Source organism: Mesoplodon densirostris, chromosome 7, assembly GCF_025265405.1.
Source record: "Mesoplodon densirostris isolate mMesDen1 chromosome 7, mMesDen1 primary haplotype, whole genome shotgun sequence".
Lineage (NCBI taxonomy): Eukaryota > Metazoa > Chordata > Mammalia > Artiodactyla > Ziphiidae > Mesoplodon > Mesoplodon densirostris.
Window position 1 is genome coordinate 62,772,066 of NC_082667.1, and position 15,919 is coordinate 62,787,984.

The 15,919-nt window shown below is 41.1% G+C and overlaps 2 protein-coding genes across 2 annotated transcripts in view; one reads left to right on the top strand and one right to left on the bottom strand.

Annotated features, from left to right (window-relative positions):
- Nucleotides 1–15,919, top strand: part of LOC132493598 (olfactory receptor 10A4-like) — a 133,050-nt gene that overhangs the window by 106,511 nt on the left and 10,620 nt on the right.
- Nucleotides 1,533–2,522, bottom strand: LOC132494055 (olfactory receptor 226). The gene has a single exon (XM_060105067.1). It carries the CDS (start codon nucleotides 2,511–2,513, stop codon nucleotides 1,533–1,535), a length of 981 nt encoding a protein of 326 aa, XP_059961050.1. The 5' UTR covers nucleotides 2,514–2,522.

The window sequence follows — 15,919 nt, forward strand, 5'->3', positions numbered from 1 at the left end:
CGTCTCTGGAGCTCCTTTAAGCAGCGCTCTTAATCCCCTCTTCCTCGCACACCAGGAAGCAAAGAGGCAAGAAAAAGTCTCTTGCTTCTTCGGCAGCTCCAGACTTTTCCCCGGACTCCCTCCCGGCTAGCCGTGGTGCACTAACCCCTTCAGGCTGTGTTCACGCCGCCAGTCCTTTCCCTGCGCTCCGACCGAAGCCCGCGCCTCAGCTCCCAGTCCCCTCCCGCCCCGGCGAATGAGCAGACAAGCCTCTTGGGCTGGTGAGTGCCGTTCGGCACCGATCCTCTGTGCGGGAATCTCTCCGCTTAGCCCTTCGCACCCCTGTTGCTGTGCTCTCCTCCGAGGCTCCGAAGCTTATCCCCTCCGCCACCCGCAGTCTCCGCCCGCGAAGGGGCTTCTAGTGTGTGGAGTGGAAACCTTTCCTCCTTCACAGGTCCCCCCCACTGGTGCAAGTCCCGTCCCTATTCTTTTGTCTCTGTTCATTCTTTTTTCTTTTGCCCTACCCAGGTACGTGGGGAGTTTCTTGCCTTTTGGGAGGTCTGAGGTCTTCTGCCAGCGTTCAGTATGTGTTCTGTAGGAGTTGTTCCACGTGTAGATGTATTTCTGATGTATCTGTGGGGAGGAAGGTGATCTCCACGTCTTACTGTTCCGCCATCTTCCCTCTCTCTCCCATGGCTCTAAATTATATTCATTTATTATATTTCTTTATAGCTACCATGTGCTAGATACTATTCTGGGCCCTGGTAATAAAATGATGAACAAACAAATGTGATCTCTAGTTCCATGGAGCTTATAGTCTAATTAGAGAGACTGAAGATTAAATAAACAACTGCAATCAGCCACTCTACTAGTTCAGTGTGGGCACTGACCTCGGTAAATCAGGAAATGAATCTCTAGACCCCTGTAGTCTGGGAGGTGATATGTTGCCAATACAAAAATTCACAGTTTCCTATCTACTTGCCTTGTAATTCACACTAGGTGATCACATGGGGCCCCACTACCTCATAGGCTACAGTTGGTGTCCTCCGGCTAGAAGAGATCTCATCCAGAAGTCTCCTGATGCTTTTCCATAATGAAGCCTGTGTTTCCTTGAATGGCTTCCTCCTTCCACTTCCCTTTTCTGTATCTTCTGCCTCAGAACTAAAACCCAGTAACAAACCCAGGAACAGCCATTTGGAGAGATGCTAGTTCTGCATTTTTTTTTTGCTTTAAATATTCAAGTTCAGTCATGCCTTGTGCTCATAGTCATCCCTTTCCACCCCACCAGGATGCATGATTCATGAACCTGCTCTACGTAAATTACAATAGAGCAGACAACATGGGATCAACTTCTAGCTTATATGTTAAGACCTTGTCTTGAAGAAATCCAATTTCTAGCTTGTAATCCACCTCTCTTCCTCCTTCTGAACTAGTTCTTTGGTGGTACCTTTGAAACTCTAGTCCCTAATTTAGGCTCTAAGAGCTCCTCTGGACTTCATAGAAGACATAGATCCTAAGTTTAAGAGCATTATCTAAGATTTAACACCTCCCTTCTACCCAACTCTGCTAGCTTTCCCAGGCTTAGTATCACGGCCCTGGTATAGGTGCAGAGTACGGCGTAAGGCTCTCTTTACCTCTTGGTTGCGCAAGCAGTAAATGATAGGGTTGAGCAGGGGTACAAGGACAGCATAGAGTACAGACACCAGCTTGTTGGTGTCAAAAGCTGAGGTTGCCTTTGGGCAGGCAGAGATGAAGGTACTGGCTGCATAGAAGAAGACCACAACAGTGAGGTGAGAGGCACAGGTGGAAAAGGCTTTATGGCGCCCAGCAGCTGAGGGAATGCACATCACAGCACTGGTGATGGCCATATAGGAGGCCCTGGTGACAGAGAGTGGCCCCAGCAGTATAAAAATAGCCAGGACAAAGTCTGTAAGCTCTGCTGTGGACATGTCAGTGCATGAAAAGTTGAGCAATGGGGAGACATCACAGAAAAAGTGGTTGATGATGTTGGGGCCACAGTAAGAGAGGTGAGAAATGAGAAAAACTTTGACCATGGAGATGCCAAAACCTCCAGCCCAGGAGCCAGCTACCAGCTGCACACACAGCCAGCCACTGACAATGACAAGGTAGTGGAGAGGATGGCAGAGGGCCACGTAACAATCATAAGCCATAACTGCGAGGAGGACACACTCAGTGCATCCCAGGCCCAGGAAAAAGTAGAGCTGCGTCATGCAGCCTTCAAAGGAGATTAGCTGCCCGTGGCCCTGTTTGGACCCAACAAAGCCAGCTAGCATCTTGGGAATAGTGACGGTAATGTACCAAATCTCCAGGAAGGACATGTTAGCCAGAAAGAAGTACATGGGTTTGTGGAGGCTGGGGTGGTACCTGATTGCCATAATGATGAGTGTGTTCTCAGTCAGCACCAACACATAGGTCAGCAGAGAAAGGGCAAATAGTGCCCGCAGTGGCACAGGAGCTGGGAAGCCCGGCAACACAGACTCACTCACTCTCCCACTCTGGTTCTTCCTCTCCATGGTGTCAGTCATGCCTGCTGCTCTTCAGAAGAGAATAGAATGTCCTCAGGAGGCAGCAGCAAGAACCCAGACTTCCTCTCACTGGGTTTGTATTAGTAGAATGCAACGTGTGTAGTGTGTGTAATTCATCGCTGAGCTGAGGCCGTTGTTCTCTTCCGTAATCTGGGAATGAGCTAAGATAAAAGTGGAAAAAAATAAGCTACTTTGTATTGGGATAGGATAGGAGTGTATTCTGGCCCTTGAAGTATGTATTGATAAGCACCAGTTGGTCCCTAGAAAACACAGATCAAAACCAAAATATTAAGAGTCTGGGCTGCCCTGAAGTGAGAGTTTGTCTATGAGCTGGATTATGACTCTGTTCTGAGGAAATAAGTTACACAGTGGAGGAATAACAGTAACATATAACACAATTAAGTGTTTACTATGTGTTATTAGTACAGGAACTATTCTGAAAAATTAGTAGATATTAATCCACCTAATCTTCAGAGGAACCCTATGAGTAAGTACTGTTATTAACCCCACTTAACACCTAAGGGAACTGACGCATAGAGAGGTTAAGTGACTTGTTCCAGCTCCCACAGATAGTAAGAGATGGAAGCATGTAGTCAGAACCTCAGAGCTTCTAAAATATTCAGGCAACATGAAGGAGGGACTGTAAGATACATCCTGTATTTACACCCAGAACGGAGGGTCTCTGGGGCTCAGCTAGGGATGCAATTTCCTCCTGCAAGGAAGAGGGAAAAAGTAGAATCCAAGGAGGTCAAGGCACCTATAGAATGAAAGTCCTATATAACCTTGTACTTAAGAGGAGGATGTGGGACCCATGTGGAAATCATATTAGGAAGTGGATTCTGGATTTCTGAAGAACTGAGAATTCCTTCAGTTCTGAAGGTTGTGCTAACTATCTTGGAATGAGAGTAGAACACCTTCCTTTAGTATCCCTAAAAGCTAAACCAAGTGACATTAAAATTTTCAGTAGTTTATTTGAGCAACATCGATTCATATCGGGCAGTGCCTAACTGAAAATGGTTAGGAGCACTCCACTGTCAAAAGCTAGGGGCAGAGCTTTCATAGAGCAGAGGCTGAAGCAATGCAAGGACATTATTTGATTGGCTATAGCTTGAGTGGTTGCCTTATTTGGGAAAGCCTAGTTGGATGTTTGTGATTAGTTCTTAAATTTTGTTGTTTTGGATATAAGTGCATTTGCAATTGACTCTGGCGTAAGGTTTGGTGTGCAGATGTAGGCTACTAAAGCATGAGAACCACCTCAGTCCAACAGCCTCCTTGTTTAGTTACTTTGACTGTAACAAAATCAATACAAAAGCAGACATTTAGTAGAGTACTCTCTCTGTTTACCTTGGTATCAAAAATATAATTTGCCCTTTCAGAACTTCAAGCCTCTACTGAATCACATGTGGATCTGACATATCCACGTGGGAGTTGGTATGAAGAAAGGGTTATTGTCACCCTAGTGTCCCTGTATGATCATAGCATTGGATGGGGAGTATAAAGATTAGAAAGAATGGGGGAGAACCAGATGAACAACTGGGGGCTACTTTCCCTCAGGAGAGTCCTTTTTAGTCTTAGGCCTGTTCCTTTGAGATTAACAGGGACAGAATGTGCTCACACATCAAGCTTCAACTTGCTAATGATTTTTTCCCAGCTTTATTGAGATATAATTGATATATAACATTGGATAAGTTAAGGGGTGCAATGTGATGATTTGATAGAAGTATATATTGTGAAGTCTTTACCACATTAATTAACATATCCTTTACTTCACACAGTTACCATTTTGTTGTTATGGTGAGAACACTAAAGCTCTACGCTCACAGCAACCTTCAGGTATACAATATAGTATTATTAACTATAGTCATCATGCTCTACATTAGATCACCAGAACTTACCTTACAACTCAAAGTTGGTACCCTTTGACCAACATCTGCCAGTTTCCCCAGCCTTCAGCCTCTGACAACCACTATTCTACTTTCTGTTTCTACGAGTAGCCAAGACATGGAAACAACTTAAGTGTCCATCAATCAAGGAAAGGATAAAGAAAATATATACATATACAATGCATTGTTATTTAGCCATAAAAAAGAAGGAAATTCTGCCATTTGGGACAAGATGGTTGGATCTTGAGGGCATTATGTTAAGTAAAATAAGCCAGAGAGAGAAAGGCAAATACTGTGTGTCTCAGTTATATATGGAATCTGAAAATATCAAAACTGCAGATGACTTTATACCTGAGTTCCTCTTCTCTTTATGCTCTGTGTGCAAACCTTGAGCATTACTCAGTACTTGAGACCTTGGCATTCCTCTCAGTACTAGAGTACTTTAATGCAATTAGAAAATGCCATATCCCTGGCTTACATTTCCCATCACTCCCAACCTTACTTTCCACACCCACCATTTATTTATTTCAAAAGTATTGCTGGATTAAATATGGCCCAGACCACAGGCTAAGAGTTGTGGTACAGAAGAAGGTAAATAACACATGTACTAAGTCTTCAAGGAGCTCATAGTCTGGTGGTAGAGACATATCTTTGTCTTCTCATCCCTGAAAGTTTAATCTGCCACACCTATTCTTACACCATATACTAGCTTCATATGGGAACCTCTAAACTACAGTTGTCATTCATAACCTTAGCTTTGATCCTTTATCCTCAATACCTGCCTCATATGCCATTAACTGTGCATTTGCCCTGTTGGCCTCAGACCTTTCTGCATATCTGTTAATCTTCTCTGCCTCTGCCTTCACATTTGATGTTCTGCACACTTGAAAAAGAAAATTAGCCTCCTAATTGGTCTCACTGCCTGTAGTATCTCCCCTAATGCTCAAATCTGAGCATTTCACTACCCTACTTAAAACCTTCCATAGTACCACATTGTCTACACAACCATGTTCAAGCTATTTAACAAGGCATAATACTTCATGACCTGCCACTGCTGTCATCAAAACCTTATATCTTGTCACAACCTAAATTGTATCTTACACCCTGCAGCTCTTGACATACAGCATGTTTATCACCTAACTCCTCCTTAACCTTCAAATCTTGACTCATGTGGCATCTCCTCATAGGACCATTAGTTGTCCTTTCTTTCTTTTCCTTTTCACTGATTTGGTAATGGGTTCCTCCCATTACTGTTCCCATGAGAGCCCATGAAAGCCCATATATCATTTACTAGCTGTACCACTGCTGCTACTGCTCAGGTAGATATAAAAGAGGTACTATATGCCAAAGTGGCCACATACATCCTTAATGGTATAGCAAAGAGTGGATATAATTCCCTTGATGTCACATGGGTCCCTCAAATACAATATGTCTAGAAAAAATTGTGTAAGCCTGTTCTTCCTGTATCACAATAAATTATACTTGTTTCTCTGCAGTATGTACTGTACTGGAGATCCAGAATTTCCCTATATCTTCTATACCTATCCTCCCCACCCCCACCCCACATCCCACTCACAACTAATCCAAGTTTTATCTAAACTTCCTCTTTAATTACCTCCTAAATTTGTCCCCTTTCTCCTGTCCTATTTCTACTGCCTTCCCCCTAGTCCTTTATACCAGTCACGTCCTTGTTATTTCTTGACTTTATTTCAATAGGCAATTGCCTGGTCTTTTTCCCCCAACCTCAACTGCTTTCAATATAATTTACACTTGTTTCTAGAGTGAAATTTTATGTAGAAATTTGACTCCAAGAGCATTTGACTTTGGGGAACACATACAAAATCCCTCAATAATGTGTCAAATGTGTATTTCCTTTTAACTGTCCTACAGTAATCCAGTCATTGCCCACTATTTTCCTTTTTCTAAACATGTTGTGATATTCTCTAACTCTGTGATTTGCACATACTCTTCTTTCTGTCAAAACTGCACCTAGGAATTATTTATCTTTCACATTTCAATTTCTTGGTTATCACCTTCCAAAACTACCCAAATTTCTACTGATATAGATTATTTACTGGTATTTCCGTCTCTTCTTTTGACAATAGTTCTTATTTTAGGGTCTGCTTTAGCAACTAAATAGTAAAGGTATTATAATGGTTGCATAGATGCATGGATGGAGGGGGAAATTGAGAATGGAATGATATGGGCAGACTAGATGAATTGCAAATGATAGGAATCAAATATAAAGAGAGCAAAATGTACAAAGGAGTTGGGTGGAAATGATCAAGAGTAGAGAACTTAAATGAGTTACCAGAAAATCTGACAGAACTGGAATAATATGTAAGGAAAGCAGACATTGAATATAGAAGAATCAGCAGACCCACAGGGACAAGATAAAATGTAAGGAAGTTAGAGTAAGAGCAAAGAAATTGGAACTTCTTTGATAAAATGGATGATATTGGGTAAAATAAATGTGCTATATTGACAAGAGATTCAATGAGAGAAGATAAGTATAATACAGAGAGGATAGAATTAGGAATGGGAGATCATAAAAGCTGTAGGGAGGCTAAGCAGAGCATGAATGAATACAAAAACAAGCTATGAGTGGAAAAGATAAAGAAAGTCATATTGGTCTAAGTATCAGAATGGACCAGACATGAGAAATGCTGATAAAGGTTTGGGTTTTATTAGGTGTAGAGGGGACTAGGAAGATGGGTGTATTGGACAGAAAGAAAACATGGGAGACTTGACCGTTGAAGAGGAATGAAGCAGATAACAGAATCCACTTACTTTATTCAGATGTCTTTGACTCCGGATCCTCCCAAGATGACCAGTTGGTGAGGAAAAGACTTAGAGAGTGTATATGAAAGAAAGTTGAAGCATCAAGACAAAGAAACATGCTGCAGAGACTCCACCTTCTCTTCCTTCCATGATCAGAGAACAATGCCACACCAGGAAAGTTTCTTTTATCTTGTACCTCCCTCCTGTAGTCCCCATTTTGCCCTCCTCCTTCTGATGTTTTATTTTATTATTTTTTTTTCTTTTTGCGGTATGCGGGCCTCTCACTGTTGTGGCCTCTCCCGTTGCGGAGCACAGGCTCCGGATGTGCAGGCCCAGCGGCCATGGCTCACAGGCCCAGCCGCTCCGCGGCATATGGGATCCTCCCAGACCGGGGCACGAACCCATATCCCCTGCATCGGCAGGCGGACTCTCAACCACTGCGCCACCAGGGAGGCCCTTTCTGATGTTTTAGAATGACTCTAAATCCAGAGCCCAAGAGACCAGTAGAGATACAAGAAAAAAAAAAAAGACTGGGGAAGAAGACAGGAAAAGGTGTGTTTGGGAAGTAGGAAATAAAAGTTTATCAGAAAAGTTACATGAAGCAGAGGGTGTCACAATACCCCTACTACCTCGTAGCTTCTTCCCTTGCCGCCTTCTTCCTTCTTTCCATCCTGCCACATTCATGCTTAAAAGAAAGCCTTTGACTTTAGGCCAGGACAATCTGGGGTTATATTCTGGCTCAATTATGTAATCTTAAGCAATTTACTTAAGTTTTTGAGCCTTAGATTCCTAACCTGTAAAATGGGAATAATATACCTCACAAAGTTATTGAGAGGAATAAATGAAATGATATGTATACAGTGCTTGGAACATGATAGGGTCTCAGCAGTGCTACCCAGTTTCTCCCTTTATCTCCTGAACCCATGTGGGTAACATCCCTTTAATTACATGATGTAATAGAAGAAGCACTGAATTGAAAGTTTCTGGGGTTTAGTTCCACGTTTGTAATTGATATTCTGTTTAATCAAGGATTTTGTTATATATCAGTTTATTTTCCATAAAATGATAATAACATATACTACAGATGTTTTGAGGATTAAATAAAACAAAATTTGTGAAAAGGTTTGGCACAATCTCAGTCCCTAGTAAGCAGTGTAAGTAGAGGTTAATAATGTGGGCTCCGCCGAATGTAAATTGATACAGCCACTATGGAGAACAGTATGGAGGTTCCTTAAAAATCTAAAAATAGAATTCCATATGACCCAGCAATCCCACTACTGGGCATATACCCTGAGAAAACCATAATTCAAAAAGACACATGCACCCCAATATTCATTGCAACACTATTTACAATAGCCAGGTCATGGAAGCAACTTAAATGTCCATCAACAGACGAGTGGATAAAGACGATGTGGTACATATATACAATGGAATATTACTCAACCATAAAAAGGAACGAAATTGGGTCATTTGTAGACACACGGATGGACCGAGACTGTCATACAGAATGAAGTTGTCAGAAAGAGAAAAATATCATATATTAACTCATACATGGAATCTAGAAAAATGGTACAGATGAACTGGTTTGCAAGGCAGAAATAGAGACACAGATGTAGAGAACAAACGTGTGGACACCAAATGGGGGAAAGTCGGGGGTGGGATGAATTGGGAGATTGGGATTGACATATACACACTAATATTACACTAATATGTATAGAATAGATAACAAATGAGAACCTGCTGTATAGCACAGGGAACTCTACAGTAGAAACTAACACAACATTGTAAAACAACTATACCCCAATAAAAAAAACATTAAAAAAATTGTGTACATATTTAATTGACAAAAATAAACAATTAAAAAGAAAAAGCTCTATAATAACCCTCAAATATATAATTGAAAATGAAAAAACACTACTCTGAAAATTAATAGAGACAACATTTACACGAATGTTGAAATTATAATAGCTTCACAAGTGTGTGTGCATGTGTGTGTAGCACAGGCTTGGCTTCCTGTGTTGGGAGACAACTGTCCCCAGTCATCTCCCATTTCTGCACATCTTCTAAAAGTTTTTGTTCTGAACTATCTATTCCAGGATGTTTAAACAACCCGATTAAAAAATGGGCAGGGCCTCCCTGGTGGTGCAGTGGTTGGGAGTCCGCCTGCGGATGCAGGGGCCACGGGTTCTTGTCCCGGTCCGAGAGGATCCCGCATGCCACGGAGCGGCCGGGCCCGTGGGCCATGGCCGCTGGGCCTGCGCGTCCAGAGCCTGTGCTCCGCAACGGGAGAGGCTGCAACAGTGAGAGGCCCGCGTACCGCAAAAAAAAAAAAAGGGGGGGGGCAGAAGAACTGAATAGACACTTTTCCAAAGAAAAAATTGTAGATGGCCAACAGGCACATGAAAAGATGCTCAACATTGTTCATCATCAGGGAAATGAAAGCCAAAACCACAGTGAGATATCATCTCATACCTTTCAGAATGGCTATCACCAAAAAGAATGCAAATACACATGTTGGCAAAGATGTGGAGAAATGGGAACACTTGTACACTGTTGGTGGGAATGTAAATTGGTGTAGCCACTGAGGAAAGCAGTATGGAGGTTTCTCAAAAAACTGAAAATAGAAATACCATATGACCCAGTATTTCCATTCCTGGGTATGTATCCGAAACAAAACCAAAAATACTAATTTGAAAAGATACATGCACTATTATGCACTAGCAGCATTATTTAAAATAGCCAAGATATTGAAGCAACCTAAGTGTTCATCAAGAGATAATGGATAAAGAAGATGTGGTATTTATATACAATAGAATAGTACATATCCAAAGATTGCATAAAATTTTTAAAAGTTTTTAAAAGGAAAAAAAATTAAAATAATGTGGGCTCCACCATCACGCTGCTTGTGTTCAACTATGAGACTTGAAAAAATTATTTAACATCTCTGTGCCTCTGTTTTCTTCTCTGTGAAATGGAAATAATTCTAATATCCATCTCACAGAATTGTGAAGATTAAATAAATATATGGATGGAAGTTTCTTAGAACAGCACCTGGAACACAGTTTTCCTCAAAAAATGTTAACTAGTGCTCAAGAAATATTTGTTGAATCTGAGTCTGTTGAAACTGGAGTGGAATTATCAGTGGGAACACTGGAGATTAAGAGAAGGTTCTTTGAGATTCTGAGTTTAAGAGATTCTCATCAGTAACTGGGAGGAAGCTGTTCCTAAAGTTTGAATAATCGGAACACAATGAGTGTGATTGGGCAGTTTTCATTGTCTGGATTAGTGTGCTGTCCATAAGCCTCACTGACCCCATGATAAGAACAAAACTCAGTTCTCCAGGAACAGAAAAAAATATTGAGATAGTCAAGAGGAAGTTACCATAAGAAAATGATGTAGCAGTGAAGAGGGGCAGAACATAAAATATCTACAAATGCTCTTAAAATAAAAACCTGATTTTGAGTGAAATCCTGCACCATAGACATTGTAGTGAACCCTATTTTGTTTGTTTGTGGTTGTTTTTATTTATTTATTTGTTTGCCTGCGCTGGCTCTTAGTTGTGGCACGTGGGATCTTCGTTGCCACATGTAGGATCTTTAGTTGCAGCATGCGAGATCTAGTTCCCTGACCAGGGATTGAACCTGGGCCCCCTGCACTGGGAGCGCTGAGTCTTAACCGCTGGACCACAAGGGAAGTCCCATAAACCCTATTTTGAACAAAGGAAAATATGTATGTGCATAAATATTATTGCCATACTATGCTGTTAGTTGAAAAATGATCAAACCCAGCAGCTGTTTGAATTAGCATTGATTTGGTTGATGTGGTAGTATTGTTTAAATGAGGAATGTTTGCAAACCTCATTTAGATTTAGAGGTTGATGGCAGTTTGCCTTTGGTGATTATTATCAGCCAACCGACCACACCAATAGGCTAAATTTAAAAAGCTATAATCATTCAATATATACACTGATATATATATATATATATATATATATATATATATATATCTCAAAAATCCATTTGATAAACACTCATGAGGATAAAGGGGATATGTCCTTAAGATTAAAAAAATACAGGTTTAAATTTCTTTATCCAAAAAAAAGCAGGGCACTTGAATTTTTCAGGTTTTAGAAAGGTAATATGCTGCGTACACCATACGTTTCCTATCACCTCCAGAGAGTTCTGAAGCAGTATTCTATAATCAAACACATCAATATCTCTATAGCAAAATGTATGACTATACAATGTAGAATAAATAAAGACTATAAATAATCAGTTCACAACAGATTTTTCATCCAATGTGTTAAGACCCCAAACTTAGGAAAAAATGCTGTTTCCAAAGCTGCTTGGATTTTTGAATCACAGATAAGGGCTTATGGAATCCATACCTATTTATAACCAAATGCATATGCCAAGGGAAAAAATACTAGATATGTTCTTATTAAAACAGAAGATGGTAAAAATATTCTTTTCCCCATTATTTCATGTTGCTTTGGTACTTTTTGTCAATAAGATACAACCTGAAAAAAGTGAATAATAAATATTTAAAAGGTAGATGCAAAATATTATTTTCATATATGATTATACTTAAGAAAAATAAGAGTACTAAACTAAAAACTATTCAATAGTTAAAAGAAATACTACAGAAAGATTCCATGTACCCTTTGCCCAGTTTCCCACATAGTAACATGTTATGAAACTATAGTACATTATCACAGACATGGTATTCACATGGTAATAGGCCAGATATAGAATATCTTCATCACAAGAGTCCTCATTTTGCCCTTTTATAGGCAGACCCATTTCTCTCCTGCCCATATCCTTTCCTTAGGCCCTGTTAACTACTATCTGTTCTCCATTTCTATAATTTGTCATTTCAGAAATGTTCTATAAATGGATTCATACATTATATAATCACTTGAAATGGGCTTTTTTTCTTAGCATGATTCTCTGAAGATTCATTCAGTTTGTTGTGTGTATCAATAGTTCTTTTTTTTTTTTTTGTATTGCTGAGTAATGCTACATGCTGGATGTACTTAGTTTGTTTAAACATGCGCCAGTTGAACATCTGGGTTGTCTCCAGTTTATGCTATTATGAATAAAGCTGCTATAAACATTTATGTAGAAGTTTTCATGTGGCAAAAAAAATCTTGCTCTGATTCTGAGATAAACTGCATTAAACTTGTATATCAATTTGGGGAGAATTGACATCATTACTACTTCAACATTCCAGTCCATGAACACAGTATGTTTCTCCTTTTATTTAAATCTTCATTCATTTCCTTCGTCAGCATTGTGTATTTTTCAGCACGCAAGTCTTGTAAATATATTTTTAGATGTACACCAACTAAATATTGTGTTATTAATTTCAGTGTCTATGTGTTAATTGCAACTGCATAGAATTACACTTGATTTTTATATATGTTTATTTTGTATCCTGTGATCTTTCTGAACCCACTGTTAGTTCTAGACTTTTTTGTTGATTCTGAGTTCTGATTCTGCACTAGGCATCTTCTGACACAACGTAAGCATTAAAGAGGCGTCTTATTGCTGCTCAATGGGTGTGGAAGTCTAGGCTCTCCACTGACACCTGGTGGCAGTGGGGATGAAATTCCTGGCTCCCACCCAGCCTGGTGAGGGTGGAAGTCTAGGCTCCCCTGGATTTAACCACAGTTTTTCCTATTGTGTTTGGATGAAGTAGAGTGGTTATCATCTAAAACATTTCTGTCTTGCTAGGTTGCCCCCTTTCTGGGTCATTTGGCTAGAGAGAGCACATTTTGGTTTGGGCTTTTTTGTTCATACATGTTAGATTTTCAGATTTCTGACTTCTCCAATAACAGGCCTAGGATATATGAAGCCAAAAACAAACCCAGGGGACCCACTACCTTTTCATTCCTTGGTCCACAATGTTCCTACCTACTCGCCTTTTTTTTTTTTTTTTTTTGGCGGTACACGGGCCTGTCACTGCTGTGGCCTCTTCCATTGCGGAGCACAGGCTCAGCGGCCATGGCTCACGGGCCCAGCCACTCTGCAGCATGTGGGATCTTCCCGGACCGGGGCACGAACCTGTGTCCCCTGCATCGGCAGGCAGACTCTCAACCACTGCGCCACCAGGGAAGCCCCTCGCCTTCTTTTTTCTACCTTTCAGAGTCTTATGTTTGTTTTATATATAATATCCAGGGTTTTTTAGTTGTGCTTGGTGGAATCAGTAAAAATGGGCAATCAACTTTTATAGCGAAAATAATAACAATGTGTTGTGTAATTCATAGAAAATGTGTGAGTAAAATGTATGACAAAATGTATGTATGACAAAAGAAAGAGGTAAATGGAAGTTCACTTTTATAAAATGTTACATTATACATGAACAGTTAGGTTTCTTCAGGGTAGATTGCTACATGTTAAGGATGCATATGGTAAACCCTAGAGCAAACACATAAACAAAGAAACAAGTAATTTATAGCCATAGGTGAAATAACAAAAGAGAAGAAAAAAATTGGCAGACACACACCCAACTATATCAAAATTTGTAAGTTTAATCTATTTTAACAGAAGTTGATTTTTATACTGAAAAATTTTCACAATAATAAGCAATTACTTGAATGTAATTAGGGAATCATTATATAGTGATCTTTATGTCTACAAAATTTACTTTGTGGGTTATTGATAAATGAATAGTATTACTTTATGACGCCTATCATGACAAAAATACTTGTAGATTAAAATATTTCCAATATTGAGAATAAATATTTAACAGAACTAGACTAAATATTCCTGTTAAGAGATAGAGATTGTTACTGTAGATTAGAGCAAGAAAGCAAGGAAGAAAGAAAGAAAGAAAAGGAAGGAAGGGAGGGAGGAAGAAAGAAAGGAAGGAAGAAGGAAAGCTAGGAGCAGCTGAGACAAAATCTTGCCATAAACCCCACCCTGAGCACTGTGACCACAGTTGGGAGGGACCTCACAACCCCAAGTTTCTCCCTGAGGAGTGAAGGGTTTTAACTCCATACCAGCCATCCCATTTTAAGACCTGCACCTGAGAGACAAGCCCCCAAAACATGTAGCTTCAAAAGCCAACAGGGCTTGTGTCCATGAGATCCACAAGGCTATAGCAATCTAAGAAACAGTTCTTAAAAGGCCCATGCAGCCTCACCCACCCCACAGCCCCAAGGCCCAGAAAAAGGGCCCTGAAAAGAGCTCAGAGGCACTGAGGCAGCTGAAAAGTGCTCAGGCTTTCTGTGAAGTAGGCCTATTTGCTTGTCTTGAAACATCAGCCTGAGGGGTAAGCATGTAATTTAACACACATCTCTCTCCAAAGACGGAGGCCAGCGGGTGCCATCTTTGCACTCTCCCTCTGCCTCACTCCAGCTCACAGGTATCTCTTGAGAAGGAGCTTATGTACTTGTCTGGTACCCTGATTTTTGAGGGTTGTCACCCAGAGGACACCTCTTGGTCACCTGGTTCTGGTGGCCAGCAAGGCTTATGCTCTAAGGTCCCATAGTTCTGCAGTAAACAGAGAAGGAGTTCTTAACTGGCTACCTCCCAAGGCACAGCAGAAAGGCATAGACTAATGTGCCCAGTCTTTCTGTAAAAGAAGCCTGTTAGCTTATCTTCATAGGCGCAGCCTGAGGGGCAGGCTTCCTATTAAACACACATCTAAAGGTCCACTGTAATCGTCTTCAGAGACCTCAGACAGTAGGATCTATCTTTGAGCTCTCCCTCTGCTGCACTCCAGATCACCAGTATCTCGCAGAAAGGAGTGCACATGTCTAGTGCCCTGGTTTTTGTGACTGATGCGTGGGGGACACCCCTTGATCACCTGGTGGCCCGTGGGGCTTAGGTTCATGGGTCCCATTGGACTGTAACAAACAAAGAAGCAGTTCTTAACCAGCTACACCTCAGGGCACAGCAGAGAGTCAACAGACTAAGGCACCCAGTCTTTCTGTGGAAGAAGCCTATTAGCTTATCTTAAGGCTTTGAACTGAAGGGCAGGCTTCTAATTAAAAACACTTCTAAGGGCCAACGGTGATCCTCTTCAGAGGCCTTGGAGGGCAGGCACTATCTTCACACTCTCCATCCACCACACTCCAGGTCACCAGTATCTCCCAGAAAGGAGTCTCTGCCCATGTCTGTTGCCCCAGGTGCTATGGCTGTCACCCAGGGAAAGCCCCTGGATTGCCTGGCTCTGCTGGCCAGTAGTTCTTATGTTCATGGGTCCCTAGGACTATAAAAAATGGAGAAACATTTCTTAACTGGCTACTGCCCCCTGGGGCACAGTACAGAGGCAGCAGACTGAAATGCACCCCTGTCTTTCTGGGAAAGAGGACAATAAGCTTATTTTCATAGCTGTGGCTTCGGTTATAGGCTTCTAATTAAACACATATTGAAGGGCTGACTATAGTCCTCTCCAGAGATTGGGGAATCTAGCAGGTGTCATCTTTGCCTTCTCCCTCTGCTCCTCCCGCAGGCCATCAGTGTCTCTGAGAAAATTGGTACACACATCTGGTACACTAACATTTGTGACTGCCACCCAGAGGATACATCCCTTGATAGCCTGACTCTGGTGGCCAGTGAGACTCGTGTTCATGGGTTCAATGGGATGGTAGTAAACAAAAAACAGTTCTGAACTGGTTATCACTCCAAAACTCAACACAGAGGGAGCAGATAGAAATGTTCATCTCCCAGTCTTCTCCTGAAAGATGTATATTTGAATACTTTAAAAGTTGCTGCCTACAGG

What these genes read in the sequence shown, in the direction of transcription:
- LOC132494055 (XM_060105067.1), bottom strand. Translation starts at nt 2,513, where the DNA reads ATGGAGAGGAAGAACCAGAGTGGGAGAGTGAGTGAGTCTGTGTTGCCG.